Source organism: Lissotriton helveticus, chromosome 10 (genome assembly GCF_964261635.1).
Source record: "Lissotriton helveticus chromosome 10, aLisHel1.1, whole genome shotgun sequence".
Lineage (NCBI taxonomy): Eukaryota > Metazoa > Chordata > Amphibia > Caudata > Salamandridae > Lissotriton > Lissotriton helveticus.
This window is the reverse complement of record NC_136071.1, coordinates 104,308,271-104,325,791: the sequence shown is the minus strand read 5'-3', so window position 1 is coordinate 104,325,791 and position 17,521 is coordinate 104,308,271. Positions and strand designations below refer to the sequence as shown.

At 43.0% G+C, this 17,521-nt stretch overlaps 1 protein-coding gene across 1 annotated transcript in view; it reads left to right on the top strand.

Moving 5' to 3' along the window:
• The window catches only part of LOC144783948 (uncharacterized), a 376,042-nt gene that overhangs the window by 113,381 nt on the left and 245,140 nt on the right, over positions 1–17,521 (top strand). Inside the window, exon 22 of the mRNA XM_078662677.1 lies at positions 10,219–10,466. Coding sequence (XP_078518803.1) covers positions 10,219–10,466 — 248 coding nt within the window. The remainder of the gene's footprint in view (positions 1–10,218; positions 10,467–17,521) is intronic.

Sequence of the window (17,521 nt, the reverse complement as noted above, 5' to 3'; positions counted from 1 at the left end):
ACGCATCAGGGATGTCCATTGTCCCCCCTCGCAATGGAACCACTCGCAATCAGACTTAGGGAGGGAGGCGATAACTGTGGGATACCACTGCAGGGCCGTACTCACAGTGTATCACTGTACGCGGACAACCTCCTTATCTATATCAGGAACATTACAATGGACTTCTCTCCCCTCTGGGCCATGCTGGATGAGTTCGGAAGGGCAACGGGACTGAAAGTGAACTGGGAAAAGTCAACTATCTCCCCCTCCACCTGTACGCTCCTCATCAGGAAATACGGGCAGGGGTGGTCAGGCTGGCACGGAAGGGGGATGCCCCCCGATACCTGGATATCGGCCTGTACCACACCCTGAGTGATCTCCTCAAGACTAACTACTACAGAGCCCTAAGAGGCATTAAAGCCCAGATTACCATCTGACACACACTGCCTCTAGCCTCCATAGGCAAAGTAGCCCTATCAAAGATCATGGTGGTACCTTGCCTCCTCTATTACTTTGCGAACATCCCGGTGATTCCCCCACAAGCCTTTTATCAGGAATTAAACTCCTCACTTGTATCACTGATTTGGAGAAGAGGGCGCCGCAAGGTAGCCCTGGTGACACTCAACTCCTACGTGACCAGGGCGGGTTAGGCGCCCCATCCTTTGAAGCCTACTTCCTCACAGCGCAACTCCAATGGCTTTCACGCTGGACAGCGGGGGTCAAATAGAAGAGATGGATATGCAATCGGGACCCCTGACAATCCCTACGATACATAGACCTCTTCTTGCTGGCACTAAACGGAATCCGGACCATCCCATCTTGGTGAAAGTAGCGAGGTCCTGCATGCTTAGGCTCAGCCGTCTTTGCCACGCCACACCGCTGTATTCTCCACTACCACCACTGGCAGGTCTCCCGAAGGGGCGCGGCCATTACACCTCCCGGGATGTGCAGGTCTGGACAGAATATGCACTCACAGAAGTAGAATCACTGTTCACGGAGGGTCAACTGGCCTCCTTTGACAGTCTGACGGAGGGGAGCAGGCTCCCCAGTCAGTTCCTCCAGCATAGGCAGCTCATTTCCGACTGTAGTAAAACATGGAACCTGACAGAACGGACAACCAAAGATACACCCCACTCTGCATGGGATATTAAACGTAGGCACAGGGTGCCACCTCATCACATGGATATACAAATCCATCATAACACTCACGGCCACACCGCTAATGCAGCTCTGAGGAAAATGGGAAGAGGAATTCGGCCGGGCACTTCATGACAAAGAATGGCTCACAGACCTAGAGCACCGGGCATATCTCACACCTGCGCGGCTTCCGCGTTTTTATCCTGCAGCTCAATTTGAATGCCCCCGCTGTCAGCAGCCCCGGGCTACACTGGTGCATATGCTCTGGACATGCCCCAAACTGCAGCTCTACTGGTCAAAAATGTACATCCCGATACAGACAATCACTGGCCTGACAAGCCTCAACACATTCGAGGCATGCACCCTGGGCATATTTAAACACCAGAAAAAGAAAAAGATAGAAACACGATTCGCAGTGCTAGCCCAGCTCTTAGCGAAACAAAGCATCACAATGCACTGGTGCACTCCTAAGGGTTTCCTGATAGAAGCGTGGAGGGTAGTGGTGATAAAATGGGGCGTGGCAGAAGAAGAAGCGATCAGACTAGAGGAGACACTGGGAACACACCGTAACACCATCTCCATGGAATGGGCAGCTCTCCTGCATGAGTTCAAGCAGACACATAGGACACCCATGGAATCCCCGACATCCACCCAGATGCTGCAACTCTCCACAACCCCCCTGCGCCCCATGCACAAATGCTTGAGGGGAACCGCTCCCCCGCAAACAGCCCACATGCCCTACGATGAGGGAGCGACCCCTGGTGAGGCCCAGACTGCTGTAGAACACTCGATGCCACAGCCCTGCACCCCATTCCTGATTCCACCCCCAAGTTATACCCCTAGTTGGTTTGTTAAAAACGACACTTGCTCACTATTCACAATTGCGGCAGTTACTCTGACGAGATCCTAACACTCAATCGCATCACTACAGATCCAGAACACTCAAGAACATATAAGCCACGTAGGGAAGACAAAAACACGCCCAAACACTCAATACACCCACTTGTTCACCATACTGGCAATTTAATTTAACTGCTTGATGAAAAACTGCAAATGCTGTTGTTAATGCTCGTATGCTCTGTCTGCATCAGAAAATGTAATTAAAAAGTTTTTTAAAAAGCAGAGAAGCCAGAACAAGCACCAAGTGGCAAAAGTGCATGACACGCACAAAGATCTAAGACACCATGTTCAACACATTCAAGTCCATGGTCTCCGGATGCACAAGTAACTCAAAACAGCAGTGATCTGCAGGCCCTAAAATATGTTAATGGCATTTTCCTTTATGGATGATATTTCGAATTGATAGTGGCACCTAACTTAATAAACCTAAAAAATTTGCATAATAGGAAGAGTGAACTCACAGGTATACAGAACAGAAATTAGATGAGCCACAGAACTAGAACAGAACATTAGTGCTGTGGGCCTAAAGCTAGCAGTAAGTGACCACTCAAACGGTGACAACAAATGCTGGTATTAGAGTTTACTGCTATAAAAACAAAAACCTGAGAAGTGCCATTGCAGCTCTAGTTAGCACTCTTTCTGTCCCACTCCATCAATCTAACATGAAGTATAACCCGAGTACTCTCAATAAGCACCAATCAGAACACATTTTATTCAGACTCTTCAAAAGTTCAAGCAATAAAGAGTACCATATTATTTAAAAGTTAAAGAAAAGTCCTAATATAACCAGTGGATGAGCCAGACTTAAAAAAAACTTTGTAAAAGGATTGCACTTTAACAGTACCACCAAACAATGAACAAGTATTGCAACTTAGGGTTTGTCAACTTGAGACATTTAGGCCAAAATCTGGAATTGATGTGATCAAATCCTGAGACGTAGGACCCACTGACAAATGTACAGGTAGGAACCACTTAAAGTCTTAAAAATTGGCTATTTGCATTAATGAGACAAGCAAACAGTCAAATAAGGTTGCATTTTCCATGAGCTAATCAGTTAAAAGGTTCTAAATTGGATGGAGCAGATAGGCTGGATTCTCCTTTAGGCCCTGAAGGCCTATGCTTGGTCTCCAAGCGTTAAAGTGCGCATGTCACTTTGGCCGGAGTAAGACAACCGGTTAAACTGACATGTGCAGTTTGGAGCATCAAGCCAGCCACTGCTCCTGTCCTGCATGCTGCCAATCAGCTGCTAATCCAACATGTCTTTTCACTCGGGGGAACTGCAACGTGCACAACGGGCAAAAAATACAATTGCAATGAAATCTTTTTATTGCCATTTTATTTTTTCGTCACAGGAGGCGGCGGGGGCAGCGCATTTGGCGATGCAGCGTGGGCAACGAAATTCGTTTTATTTATTTTTATCGGTACTTACCTCTAATGATCCATATCCCACATTTTACAATCCCCCACCCTGACCCTCCCCTGCCTGACGTCACTGCCCCAGTATAACGCCCGGCACGGGCCGTGCCTGGGCAGCGCTCCTCCGAGTTCGGGGAAAACCTCCGCTGGCTCCACTGGTCTCAAGAGTTAGCTCCAGAAAATTAAGCAATCAAGTGAGCTGTTGATACAACACAGTTTAGTCCAGAAATCCCCACTCAGGATTCAGACACATGAGAGGTCAGTAAGCATACTCTCTAACATAATGGAAGATCTTACTTCTAAATATGAATACCACGCAGCAGCACCGACTCATCTTGTACGGTCTGTAGAATGATTTTCTGTGAAAAATGCAGATATAGTGTAAAGTTTAAATTCCATATGCATGTATATGAAGAATATTTGGTTACTTTCAATAAAGCTCTAACCATCTCCCTTCAAATAGATGAAGCAGTACAGGGAGAGAACTTCCACCTTTCCATGCTTTGTAAAATCTTGCCATTTCCACAAACCAGCCGTTGGGGAAAATACAACTCCCTTAGAGTTATTATCAAACAACCTATAACGGCCTCTGGCAAAGGCATCTGACTTCCTGAAGGCTTATGATTAAAGTCGACGTCCTTATCGTGATGCATAAGGGCTAAATGTTATCTATATAAACTGATCGCAAACATGTGCCAACCATTCAGAGTAATTGCTTGACAATAGCCAAATTTATTCATTGAAATTCACAGACATTGAAATATTTCTGCTCTGTGAGAGATGCAGGAAGCCTGTAGATCAAAAAGAAATCTATGTTTAAAGCAATACTTTTACATTAGTAAACTGACAACAGCATTCCTAGCCTTTTTTTAAACTGCCACTATATGTAGAAAGAATGATAACTCAATCCCTGGAAAAAGTTATATTATTTTGAAACATAAAAAAACAGATTAAATGTAAATAGAAGCTTCAAAAATTAAGACTTTGATCCTGCTGCAGCATCCTAGACTACAGTGCAGTGACTGGTAGCATCAGTTCATTTTGAAGGCAAAGCATAGATGAGATGCATATTCATATTTCAATATATTCTCTCCTGGCTATGCTGATGAGGTAAGTGGCGTTTATGCATTCAGAGCCAGATGGACTAACATTAGGAATACTGATTTCCTAATTGCAATTCTTCCCGAATCGCAATTAGGAAAGTGTTATTCCTAGTCTATGAAACTCAACAAAGCCCTCCAAGGCCTAGGACCGGTCTACATGAACCACCGCCTGCACTTCCACCAACCAACCATGAATCTCTGCTCCGCACACCTTGCCCTCGTGCAGATTCAACATATCCGCCGCTGCAGAGGATGCTCTTTCTTCTAACTTGCTGCCAAAGACTGGGACACCCTTCCCACCCTCCGTACCGCACCCTCACTGACCCACTTCAGGAAGCAACTCAAGACTTGGCTTTTTGACTGATACCTGCAGCACAGCACCTGGATAGAGACTGGGGTGGTTAGCCGCGCTATACAAGCACTATTTGATTGATTGATTGGCGATTCAGAGTGGGTCGTAAATAGACCTACATCATGCATATTAATCAGTTATGTCACAATTTGCGACCTATTAAGAATCGCAGCCATCACATGGATGGTGGCCTGCTGAGGTCAGTAGGCCACCATGTTTGTGATTGCTTTTTAATTAAGCAACCTTTTTTTTAAAAAAAAAAATGCAGCTCGTTTTCCTTAAAGGAAAATTGGATGCATTTAAAAAGAAAAAAAATGTAACTTTGCAGAATAATTAAGTGAGAGTTGTGGCGGTCCATGGGACCACTGCCTGCTCTTACAAAATATTTGTTTTCCTTTCTTGAAGGACAACAGGTTCTCAGGGGGGCCCCTTCCCATTTGAGAAAGGATTACCACCTCCTTCAAGGTGTTGGTAAAATATGAATGTGACTGAAATTTAGTAGCAAAACATTCATATTCAGATTCGGTATTTGGAAGGGACGCCCTAAACACGCCTCTTGCAAATACCGAATCACAAGCATAAATTGCGATTCAGTAACATGTTACTGAATTGCAGTTTGTGTTTTATATATATGTAAAAGCAAGGTAGAAGTGGCTGATTGGGCCGTTTCCGACCGCAAAAAGGCTTCGTACATGTGACCCTTAATGAAAATGCTCTTGATGGAGAACAAGGTAGGCAATGTTTCCTTCTCTGTCATGAGAGCTTAAACATTGAATGGATAAAGCTTGTTCTCTGAGCCACCAAGACCACAACTCAATTGAATTGAATTGGGGAGAGGAGTTTACCTAACGGTTAGGACGATCGACCTCGAATCTGGGGATCCGGGTTTGAGTCTCGGCAATGATGCTGAACATCCTGTGATTCTGGGCAAATCACTTAATCTCCTCGTGCCTAACATAAAATGAATGTGTCCTCATGTAACGCAACTGGTGCTATTTAAAGTGCTCTGATACCCAATACCGGGTCAATTTCTCGCTATAAAAAGTCCGCCCAAAAAACAAAACCAGCTGTTCCATAATTTAGATGGTTGGTGGGTGCAATATATGACCCCTCTAGATGCAAGAAGTGCTCAAAGCTGTGGAAGTCCCTCTGTGCTTCTTGTCATATGGGCTGAAGTGTGCATAGAAATGAGACACAGTGTGAAACGTGGCCTGGTTGCACCAATGAAGGTTCATACAGCCTCGCGTATCAATAGATATAGCAGATCAGCTCTAACTCCAGTCACTCTCTGTGGAGTCTATAGTAAATAAGTTCAGAGACTCCTTAGAAAAAGAGTAGATTATGGTTTATTAAGCAGTATGTCACAATCTCAGAGCCACAGCTAATGACACGCTTGCATTGACAGTTCAACAGACAAAACTTCTGAATGTACTAACTGTCACGGGGGACGTGAGGACTAGGCGCAGGGAAAGGACCAAGAGGATAACAGGGTATTTACGAACAGTACTCAAAGTGGATTAATAAATACAATGGATTGTGCACATTTATTGCAATTCAAAAATAAGGATAAGTATATTCACAACAGAGACCCGGTGCCATAGTTCTGCACTATACCGGGGATATGTGAATCTGCAGCCATGGAGTCACGCATGTTTTTCTATTCTGTACTGAACCCAATGAAAAGTGGGGGAGGAAGCGAGAATACCTTTGAACTGACCTTTAGCAAAATAAAGTCCAGTAATTGCAGGTCACTTCTATGCTCATTGGTCAACAAACACAAAATAAGCACTATTGATAAAAGAAAAAAAACCTATTAAATGCATGTTGTAACCCTAAAGAAATCCCACTGGGCGCACCCTTCTGACATATACACATAAACTATTTTCAATAAAGGCCTTGAATGGCTATTTCAAGAGAGCTGAAAAGAAAAACTATATAATAAATATGTATCCTACCTGACAGAAAAGTCTTAAACATAAAGCTCTAAGGGAAACATTAGGTAAAACAACAAAAGATTTGAGAAACAAATGATAGGCCACTATTTGTGGTCTGTTCTCCACATAGCGGAAATACTTATCACTACAATGTATTCTAGGATTTTGCTGTGTCAGTGTGAAATTCCTCTTTGATGATGTAGCTGCTCATCTGTTTTAAGTCTGCAGCATTATTCCTTCAGAAAGGCGAATTTACCATGATTGTTCGCTAGGTACTGGCTTGTCATTCTTTTTGTTTCTATTTGCAGTTTAAAGAAAAAAAAAGGAATCGTCTTTAGACAGGCGATGTAAAAGGATCTATACTTGTGGCAGTGGTCAATATTTTGGAACGACATTTAGGATATTTGTCATCCTTAAACATATACAATCATTTATAGATCACCCAGGTGTCAAGGGCACGGATGCAAGACCCTTGTAATTAAGGACCTAGCGTCTGAAACACACACAAGCCAAAAGTGACAGTAAAACAAAAACCACTCCTTGTGTTGAAGCGACCATTTTATTAGGAATAGTGAACAGCCCATGTTACGCAACAACCAATATATATCTAACAGAAGACAAACTTATAACCAGATTCATGGATCATATAGAGTTTGGTGAATGCAAAGCATTGGCCAAATATTGGCAAATGCCTTGTCCACCAAACCCGTAGTTCAGCCTCTTCAGGGCGGTGCGAAACACCATGTTTCTGCTCCTGGAACCTCAGAGGCCTTCACCGAAAGAAACCTTGGACCAGAAGCCCATCCGCCACAGTTCCATTAGTCAATATATATTAGAATGTCTGTCCTATTTACGATGGCCTATCTGCTGTATATATTTTCAGCTAGGGTACGACCAGGGAAAGTCTGGTGGTTCCAAACAGACAAATCCTCAAAACACTCCCCACATGCTGGGAGAAAACTCGGAGCTTATCATAGCCATTCTTTTTTTATTTTATTTGCAGGAATAAACCCACAACATGGTAGTTTAATTCCTCAAAGTAAAATAAAATGGCAACAGTCCACTATGCATGGCCAATGTAATCTAACGTACTTTCCTCGTTTCTTCAACTACCTGTCAACTTCAATATCTAATCTGGCTTAGCTTCTAACTTGTCTCAAACCCTGACACATTGACTGTAGAAAGGAAGTCAAACAAAAGACTGATCTCACATCCTGGCCAGATCCACAACATACTGTATGTCTCTCTTTACATGATCTTCCTACCAGAACCCTGTCATTTAACAGGCATTTGGGGACCACTTAGAAAATTGAATGTCCCAGGACTGCATCATATGATCCAAATGAAATATATGCAGCAATGGACCAATTTATAAACTGCATTTTGTAGAATGGAAATGAGTACTGCAGTTCTCACATACTATGGGCCCCATTCCTTTGCGGCGAATGTTTGCCTGGTATTGTCCATCTAGAGCTTTACGCTCCTCGTCTTCCAGGCTACTGGTAGTCCCACGATTCCAGAGAGTGAGGATGGGGGGCCGCTCTTTCAGAGTAGCGGCAGCCAAACTCTGGAACTCTCTGCCTATATCCTTGAGAAGCCTTGGAGATCTTTTATCTTTTAGAAAGGCTCTAAAAACTCATCTTTTTCCCAGGATAGGCTGAGCTACTGTTTTCATTGAGTACGGGTCAAAGCGCCAGGATGCCCTTGGTGGTGACAGGTTGCGCTATATAAGTATGCCACAATACAATACAATACACAATGTTGTTTAAAAAAAAAAAAATTATTTGCTTTTGTAAAATGCATAAACATAACAGGCATGTCACATATAACCATCCTCCATACTCCGCCTCCCATCCACCCTCCTCCCGCAGACCCACACTCCCAGTATCCTCACGACTGTACTATATACTACTGACATACTACACAATGTTATTCAGAAATCTGCAGCCAGAGTCCTTCGCATTGCCTTTGTTTTCTGTCCAGAGTCTTTTCAATGGTGGCTTAGAACTCAGCACACCTAGGTATCAGGTTTAAATGAAATGTGGGAGGGATAAGGGGGGTTGTGGCTGAAAAATGGGAAAAGAATCCTACTAAGTAGGAGGGGTTTAGATACATTTTAGGAGGGGTTTAGGAAGGAACATGCTAATTGAAACACACACCCACAAAAAGGTAAGACTATTGTTATTCACAAACTACATTTCTAAAGTTACTGTAGTCTTGAAGGTGTCAAAACAAACCTGATATAAGTCAAGCCCCACACATTTCCACTACCAGGTACAGCAATGCACTCCCAAGGAAAATAGCAGAAGGAGGGAAATACAATAACACATCTAGTATGTGGTTGTGCGTGTGTATTTAAAAATGTAATAATAAATGTAATTAAAAAAATGAATTACTTTAAAAAAATATTTTTTAATTATCAAACACATAACTTGTAACTAAATTTACTACACTTGGCCACTTACAGGTACAGCAATGCACTTCGATAAAAAACTGCTGTGGTGGGGAACATGTGCTTGTGTGTGCGTGTGTGTTAGTGTGTGTATATTTTAAAATGTATTAGGAAACTTAATTTAAAAAGTCCATTTTACTTTTATTAAATTATAAACAACTTTAATTATTAAACACATAACTTTTCAAAAAGTTTACAACACACTAAATAAAAAAAACTATGAATGAGGGTGGAGATTTTTTTTAATTGGCGCTCTACCATTAATTATGAATTAAATTATTATATTTAAATTAAATGTTTAATACGCATTTATTTGAAGTGCTAATGTGCCCCAACACTTAATTTTATTAGATCTTTGTTAATAATAAATACTTTACATTAATTTACAGTTATATAGTATAATAAAATAAATTAATAACTTGTTTAAGAATAATAATTTTCCCTATACTTTCCCAGACCAAAATCCCCTTCATGGTGGCAGAGGTCTTACCTACTTGGAGTTGTATAACGATATTAGTAGTAAGTTTACACTCCTGAAACCTGTTGTAGGAGGCTCCATTCCCCGATCGGAAGAGACAGGAACTTATAAGTCTACACAGTGGTATAAATCTACACTTGGAAATGGTGAATAGCAAAAAGAAATGTAGGGTTACACTTTGGAGTGGTAGTAAATATACATGTTAGAAAATATGCAAATGTACATTTATCTTAGTGAATTGGTCTCCAGGAGTATAAATGTTTGTATTTAACGTTAGATAAAATGATATCTGTAACAAAGTGTTCTGCAAGGCGATGTCTTAGCGCTATATGAAAAGTGATGAGTACATGGAACTGTAAATACATACATTCATTTTGAGCAGTAAACTAGCCTGGGCACCTGGAAGGAATGAGATTTCATTGCTGTCATACTGCTTAGTAATAATTTGTACTTTCTCTCCTCTTAAGAACGTGGAGTCTTCGTCAAATACATCTTCATGTAATGAGACATCTGCACTAACACAGCTCAGTCTCCAGACTCAGCATGCACTTGTTACCAACACGTTGGAAGTCCTCAACAGTGACTGGAGTTTGAAGAATATGGACCAATGGCTACAAGCTTTTAAGCTTATTTTCACTAACTTCGCATTGGCTATCAACAAGTCCAATATTGACCAACTCCCTCTGACTATATCATGCGATCGACAACAAAAAATGTAAGTACAGTCTTCCAGTTGTCTAACTCAATGTAGCTAGGTGCCTGTAATATGAAAATATATATATATGTCCAGCCAATACATGTGTGCTCCCAACTAGTGCGCTCTATAGTTTTGTTTTAATTATTGTACATCACCAATGATTTAAAATAGAGTGATTTTTTGCTAAATGGACTTCCATTACAAACATTGGAGAAAGAAACATTGATTAATATTATAGCCTATTAATGCACTATTTTGCATAAATGTGGTGCAAAGAAGCCCTGGCATTTCCCTGAAGGAAAGTCCATGTTTTGAGCTCAGCATAAGGCATCCTTTGTTCAAGTCAAGTTTCCTGAAGCAACTGTCACGATTCTCAAATATTAAGGAGGAAAAGGGATATTTCTATTACCGGGGGAAACAGACCCAGAATTACAGTTTCCCTTGGTAATTCCTCATTATGTAGTGGTGTCTGAGGGTTAATTCTGCCCCCACAGAATTAAAGGGTCCCCACAGTATGGTTAACTGCAGGGTTGCGGTGAGCAGTGATAAAGAGGCCCTCGGATTTAGATCAGCGGACCACTCGACATCTGGTTGATTGGATGTATTGGCCCAAACTGGCTCTACATCCTGTGATTCTGGACAAATGACGTAATCTCCTCGTGCCTAAAAAAAAGGAAAAACATGGATCTGACCTTGTGTACTGTGATCTGGTGCTCATGGATGGCCCTCTAATGCTCTTGTGCCAAGTTTGCCTATATAAAAACTATAAAAACAAAATAAATGAATAAAATAAACACGAGGGCAATCCATCCTACCAGCCCCCATGTTAATATGGCCTCAAAAAAGAAGAATCATAAACTCTTGCTGCCCATTTCTATGGCCTGAGGTACCTGCCCATGTTGACTTGCAGCCCCATTTCTATGGCCTGAGGTACTTGCCCATGTTGACTTGCTGCCCCATTTCTATGGCCTGAGGTACTTGCCCATGTTGACTTGCAGCCCCATTTCTATGGCCTGAGGTACTTGCCCATGTTGACTTGCTGCCCCATATCTATGGCCTGAGGTACTTGCCCATGTTGACTTGCTGCCCCATTTCTATGGCCTGAGGTACTTGCCCATGTTGACTTGCTGCCCCATTTCTATGGCCTGAGGTACTTGCCCATGTTGACTTGCTGCCTCATTTCCATGGCCTGAGGTACTTGCCCATGTTGACTTGCTGCCTCATTTCCATGGGCTGAGGTACTTGCCCATGTTGCCATGTGGGAGATGGTGACAGGACTGGCTGTCCGGCAGAGGTACATATGGCAATCAAATTCTTATGAAGGTCAGCAATTGTTAAAGCAGGCACTTTGTCCAGTGTCTCACTTCAGACAACAGAGCAATCTCTAGTGTGCAACAGAGTACACAGTTTAATGTCTTGGAAAGCACAGTTATCAAAATAGCTGCCCCAAATATTAGAGCCTCACATCTTAGGCATCACAGTTAACCCACAGTGTGGCACATACGTCACAGCCCTACTATTCAGAAAGCAGGGTTATTCTTAAAACTGATACCTTTCAGAGAGCTATCCACCTGGTTACTAAAGCACAGATCTCAGACGGAAGAGACAACACTTTTTACAGGTCCCCAACAGCATAGCAAACTCAACGACTACACACGTCTCAAACCACAGATAGCAGAGTTATCAATCGTATTACATATATTAGTCATTCATCCTTCAATACGGAGGTAGGATCTTCATGACGTTTGTCAACACGTTGACATTTGTGTATTTTCATTTTTTCTGAGAATGCTGCATGAGTTTTTCCTTTTAAAACTGGACTTAAACTTAATAACAATGATTTTGTAACAGAAAAGGCCTGGCACAAATTCATGGTGACCCGGCAACATATACTGGCACATGCATCAAGTAAGGCTTTTGCGATTCCTGAATTACGATTATTAAGGAATCGCAATTAAGGAATCGCAAAAACCTATACATGTAGGAATCGTTATAAAAATAGCGATTCCTCAACATTCCTTAATTGCGACTCGTAAATTGCGAGTCGCAATTAAGGAATGGCTTCCCATTCGTTCCTATGGGCCTACAGGCTAATAGGAATGAATGGGAATTGCATGTGCAATTTGCGAGTACCGAATAGGTACTCACAAATTGCGAAGGCAATTTCAAGGATGCAAAGGGGACACCCTGTTGCGCACCTGAAATTGTATTGTGCACCCATGTTGCGCACACACATGCCCTTTGTGTGTCTAATATGTAACTTTGAAAAATGCACTTTAGTGCATTTTTCAATGTTTTTGCAAATTACCGACCAGTTTTTTTTCCCTGGTAATTTGACACCCCTAATAGCAAAATCGCTATTTTATATTGTTTCTAGTATTGCATTTAAGGAATCGCAATTTGCGATTCCTTAAATGCAATCACAATTTGCGAGTTATGCCCTTGGGATGATGCATCCCAAATGCAAAAATACCGGTGCAAAGGGGCAGATTCTAAGAATCTGCCCATTTGCGACCGGTTTTTAGTTTGATGCATGGGGCCCTAAGTAATTTGGCAACCCTACACAGGACCTGATGCAATGTACAATGTAATATTTCAGAGAGGAAAGCAATCCCTCAGATCACAGATCTCTTTGTGACAGCTGGGTGCCCCATGGGACTACAAGCATTTACAGTCTCACACCTTTGACTGACGAAGTGTCCCGTGTTCTTGAAAACAGTTGTGAAGATTTTGGGATTGGATGGTGTGCCTGGCCAGGTCAGGAACGCGTCAGCTGAGGCATAGTCTTTTTTTGCATTCAGAGTATGGAATATGGCAAGAGGGCATTGAATAAAAAGGTTCTGACTGTACTCACCCAGAAGGGACCATCCTTGGAGAGCAGCAACCAAGCATCCTGATCTGCTCGAGAATGGCTGTACTTTCTGCACAATGTTGCGCCATATTGTTATCGATGTTGCCGTTCATCGCGTACAGCCACTTGGCATTTCACGATGGTCCATTAGCATTTTCCTTCAAATATCCCGAAGCATGCTTTTTAAATAGTTTGAGTACTACTCTAACCTGTCATTTCCTGTGTCCATGTCATCATTTATTCAGATGTGGAAGCGTCTCACTCACTAACATGTAACACACTCACACGGGTCTCCCTCAATGTCCCCACCCAATGACACCATGTGCGTGTCTCTGTTGCGCTGCCTATCCTTTCACCACCCATCACCACTATTAATGCTGTGTTTTTCCGGCTATCCCTGTAATAATCACTACCTTCCTGTAACAGCTGCCACCTAACCTTAATGTTTTCTGTTACTCAGATTTAGGGTCTACTATGCGTCTTATAAATGCATATAAAAACTTCAGTTGTACGACGGTACAACGCAGGCAATTACTTTGCATGCCTTTGACATGCATTTTTTAGCGCTCATGTTTTTACTGCAAATATGCATTTAAAGCGCATGCCAATACCACACATTGTTTTTATATTTAAAAACAATGTATTTGTGGGGGAGACCCTCGACCCCCCCAACTTACCTTAAATACGTGGTATTGGAATATGTTCTAAATGCATATTCCTGGTAAAAATATGTGTGCTAAAAAATGTGTGGTAAAGGCACAACGAGGTAAAATCCTTGTTGTAAATGCTGTTTACCAATACTTCATATTTAAAAGAACAGCCTTTGCAACGGCTGTGGCATGTATACTGTAGCACCCTCCTCCCCAGCCCTGGAGCATGCAGATTAAGGGGCCGATTATGATTGTGGTGAATCCGCATCCTCCGGGCCGGCGGAAGCCACCGCCGGCCCGGAGGATGCGGATTCACCGCTGCGGTGTTTGTAAAGACCCCCCGCCAGATTAGGATGGCTGGGGGGTCATCGGCGGATGGGGAGACCGTCCGCCGCTTTTCCGCCGCGGTCGCCTTCAGACCACGGCGGAAAAGCTCTAATATGGTGGCGGTGTCTATCAGACACCACCAGCCATATTAGGATTAGCCTAAGGACATGCCTTTCCGCGGTGGCAATGCCGCCACGAAAAGGCATACGGTCTTTTCTTTGGGAGCCCGTTGCGGGCCCCCAGGGTGAAAGAGGGGGTAGGGGTGCACATGGGGGGTACCTATGGTACCCCCCTGCATTTGCTTGCACATAGCGGCAGGCACAGCGCGGTGCCTGCCGCTTTGTGCATGCAAATGCACTGCATGCAGTTTTAACATTGCGGCGGGTGCTGCTTCAAGCAGCACCCGCCGCAATGTTAAAAATACAGGATGTGACCGCCAGGGTGGCAGTCACATCCTAATTCGCATGGAGGGACCGGCCCTGCCCCTGCGGACGGTCCCTCCACCTCTGGGGTGGCGGACAGACGCAGGTCCATCCGCCATCCTAATAGGCCCCTTTATTCGTCAGCATACACGCACATACTGCACATTCCATCATATTTTACAATTAACCACACCCTAGCACTTCCCAGCACACAGTTCCTGTCTAGAGTCCGCCCAAGAACCACTAGGGTCCTAGCTCGTATAACAGAAATATGGTACATATACTATTTTTTAAACTGTCATTACAAGAGCAGGAAAAGGCATCAGCATATGTAACGCCTACCACACATGACGCCCCAAAAAGTTTAATCAGAGTACTGAAGGGTACAAGGTTCGGAGAAAGTGGAGAAGACAGAAAGCAGTTGTAGTGCATGGTGAAGAAAGGACGGAAGAAGGGGTATGTTGTGTGTGAGGGGGCATACCCGACACTGGCATAATTCAGGTAATTTTTTGGATATTCATTACACAGTAGCTCCACACCTGTTGTAATGTTGATCCCCTTACAACGGCTGTAAATCTTAGTCTAGTGTGGGTATCCAAGTGACAATAGTGCATTTACCTGGTAAGATGCCACCCCATGCAATGTGGTAGTAAATCTTTACATATAGTGGGCAACCATAGCGAAATGGTGGTCATCTCGGCTTAATGGTATGCCTGGATCAATGATGGCAATTCCTGACCTATGGTAGGCATCCTTGTTTTGACGGCATTAACCCCTTGTATAATAGTGGTGGAGGTCTGTGGCAATATGATATGCATGGCACTACACAGACATGCAGGGTGGAATCTGCCATGTCTAGCAGGGTTTTCCAACAAAATGTTAACAAAAAATGGTAGGTCACAAATATTGTGTCAAAAATATTTTGATGTCAAAAACGTTGTAGCAAAGAATATGAAAATGCAAAAATATTGTGGTTCTGGTAGCAGCATTTAGAAGTACCAAAACAGGTAAAAAGTCAAAAACACAATACAATAAAAGTATACTCTAGTTTATAAATTAGAGAACTTTTAACAACCAAAATGGTAAACAAAGACAAAAATCCAATAAGGATAGCTGAAGATGTACATTTATAAAGTTCTAAAATAAAAATAGTACAAAAAATGTCAAAGTGACACTCATAGGTAACTAGTCACGCTATACTGGGGTGAAGATACGTTTTAAGGCTACCAGATAGAGCACAGGTCAGGTACAGGACAAAGTTGGTTCTGGTCAAGGAGTTACCTTCAGGCATAGAACATTTCTGATAATGTAGAATCCTCAATAGGTGCAGAAGCTGCTGTATCCAAAGACAGGGCTACTGACAACAGGGTGCTGAAAGACGAGCTTTTTGTGGAGTTGTTGACAAAGGCAGGAAAATCTTTCAACCGGTAAGGTCCAGAGTTCGTGCACAGGAAGCCATCAACATAGTTCAGATGCTGCTTACCATCAGGTCCAGAAAAGATTTTAATCTTTGAACTTGGTCTGTTTTCTGGAAATGGGAGTCCTTCAGCAGGGCAAAGCAGCATCCGGTGAGGGTTTGACGTCATCAAATGCCAGTCAGTGTTGGGTCTGCTGAGTCAGATTTGCTGATGCTGAGAAGAACATAGCGGAAGCTGCAGAAACGTCAGGCCCACCGGCAAACCACCCTTGGCAGATTAGCTTAACAGATTGGTCCCGGTTCTGTCGGTTCTCCAGGCAAAAATCCTTGAAAAGCTTCTAAGGCTGAGGTTTTAGACCTAGGCAGCAAGAGCACACTGTGACACCAGCCAAGGGTTTTAAGACATCAGGAACAACACATGGGGTCACGACTCACTACACAGAAGCTACCAACAGGGTCCAGTGCAAAACCAGTTTAAACTAATAAGGTGGGCACCTTCAGGTAAGGAAGCCTGGAGTTCACCTCTTTGTGTTGGGTACAGGTGGGAACAGGTTCTGTGCTTTAGGTTCCCCTCAAAGGTCACAGCGGTAGGTACTGTCCTTCTTCTGTCTTCCACAAGTCCAATAGTGTTGTGATGAGGGTGCCCAACTGTGCTCTTTTATGAATGTGAGTGGGAGTGACTCCTGGCTCCTCCCTAACCAATAGGGAAAGTTCCCAAGAGTAACTCTACCTACTTTTGCAGCAGTTCCTGTGTGCCCTACTGCAGTCAATCCCACAGTGCCCCCTCTCTACCTAAAACCCAGATGGCACAATCTTTTTCCCCTGTGCAGAGGTTCTGTGTCCACCCTAGAGGTGTGGCCAGCAAAATTAGTAAAACCCTAGCCTGTGGTCACTTAAAACCAGTCCTGGGGGCAGTTCTTCTCCCACAGGAATTGGTGGCTTGATATCTTGAAGGACAATAGAGGGGTCAGTTCCAGGTGTGAGCTACATGTGACAGGGCAGGCCCCTTTTAAGGCGTCCCTACTATTGCTTACGTTGGGGTGAGAATAGTAAATCTAACCTCTTTAAGGTCCAACACTTTCCTTACTTTTGCTTACGTTGGTGATGAATTATAAATATAACCCCTTCAAAGTCCAGCACTTTCCCTACTGATATTGGGCAACTGTAAATGTAACCCCTGCTAAGTCCAACACACACCCTGTTTTTCCTTAGATTGGAGTTTGAATACTACATCAAACTTCTGATACTTTCCCTATTGTTTCTCAGGTTGAAGTAGGAGTAGTGAATTTCACCTCTCCATGTCCAATTCTCGTATTTGAATTTTTTATATATTTTTTGTTTTTCATTTAACAAGTTAGTTTAATGTAATTTACTTTTTATTCATTATTTTATATTATTTTTAATGA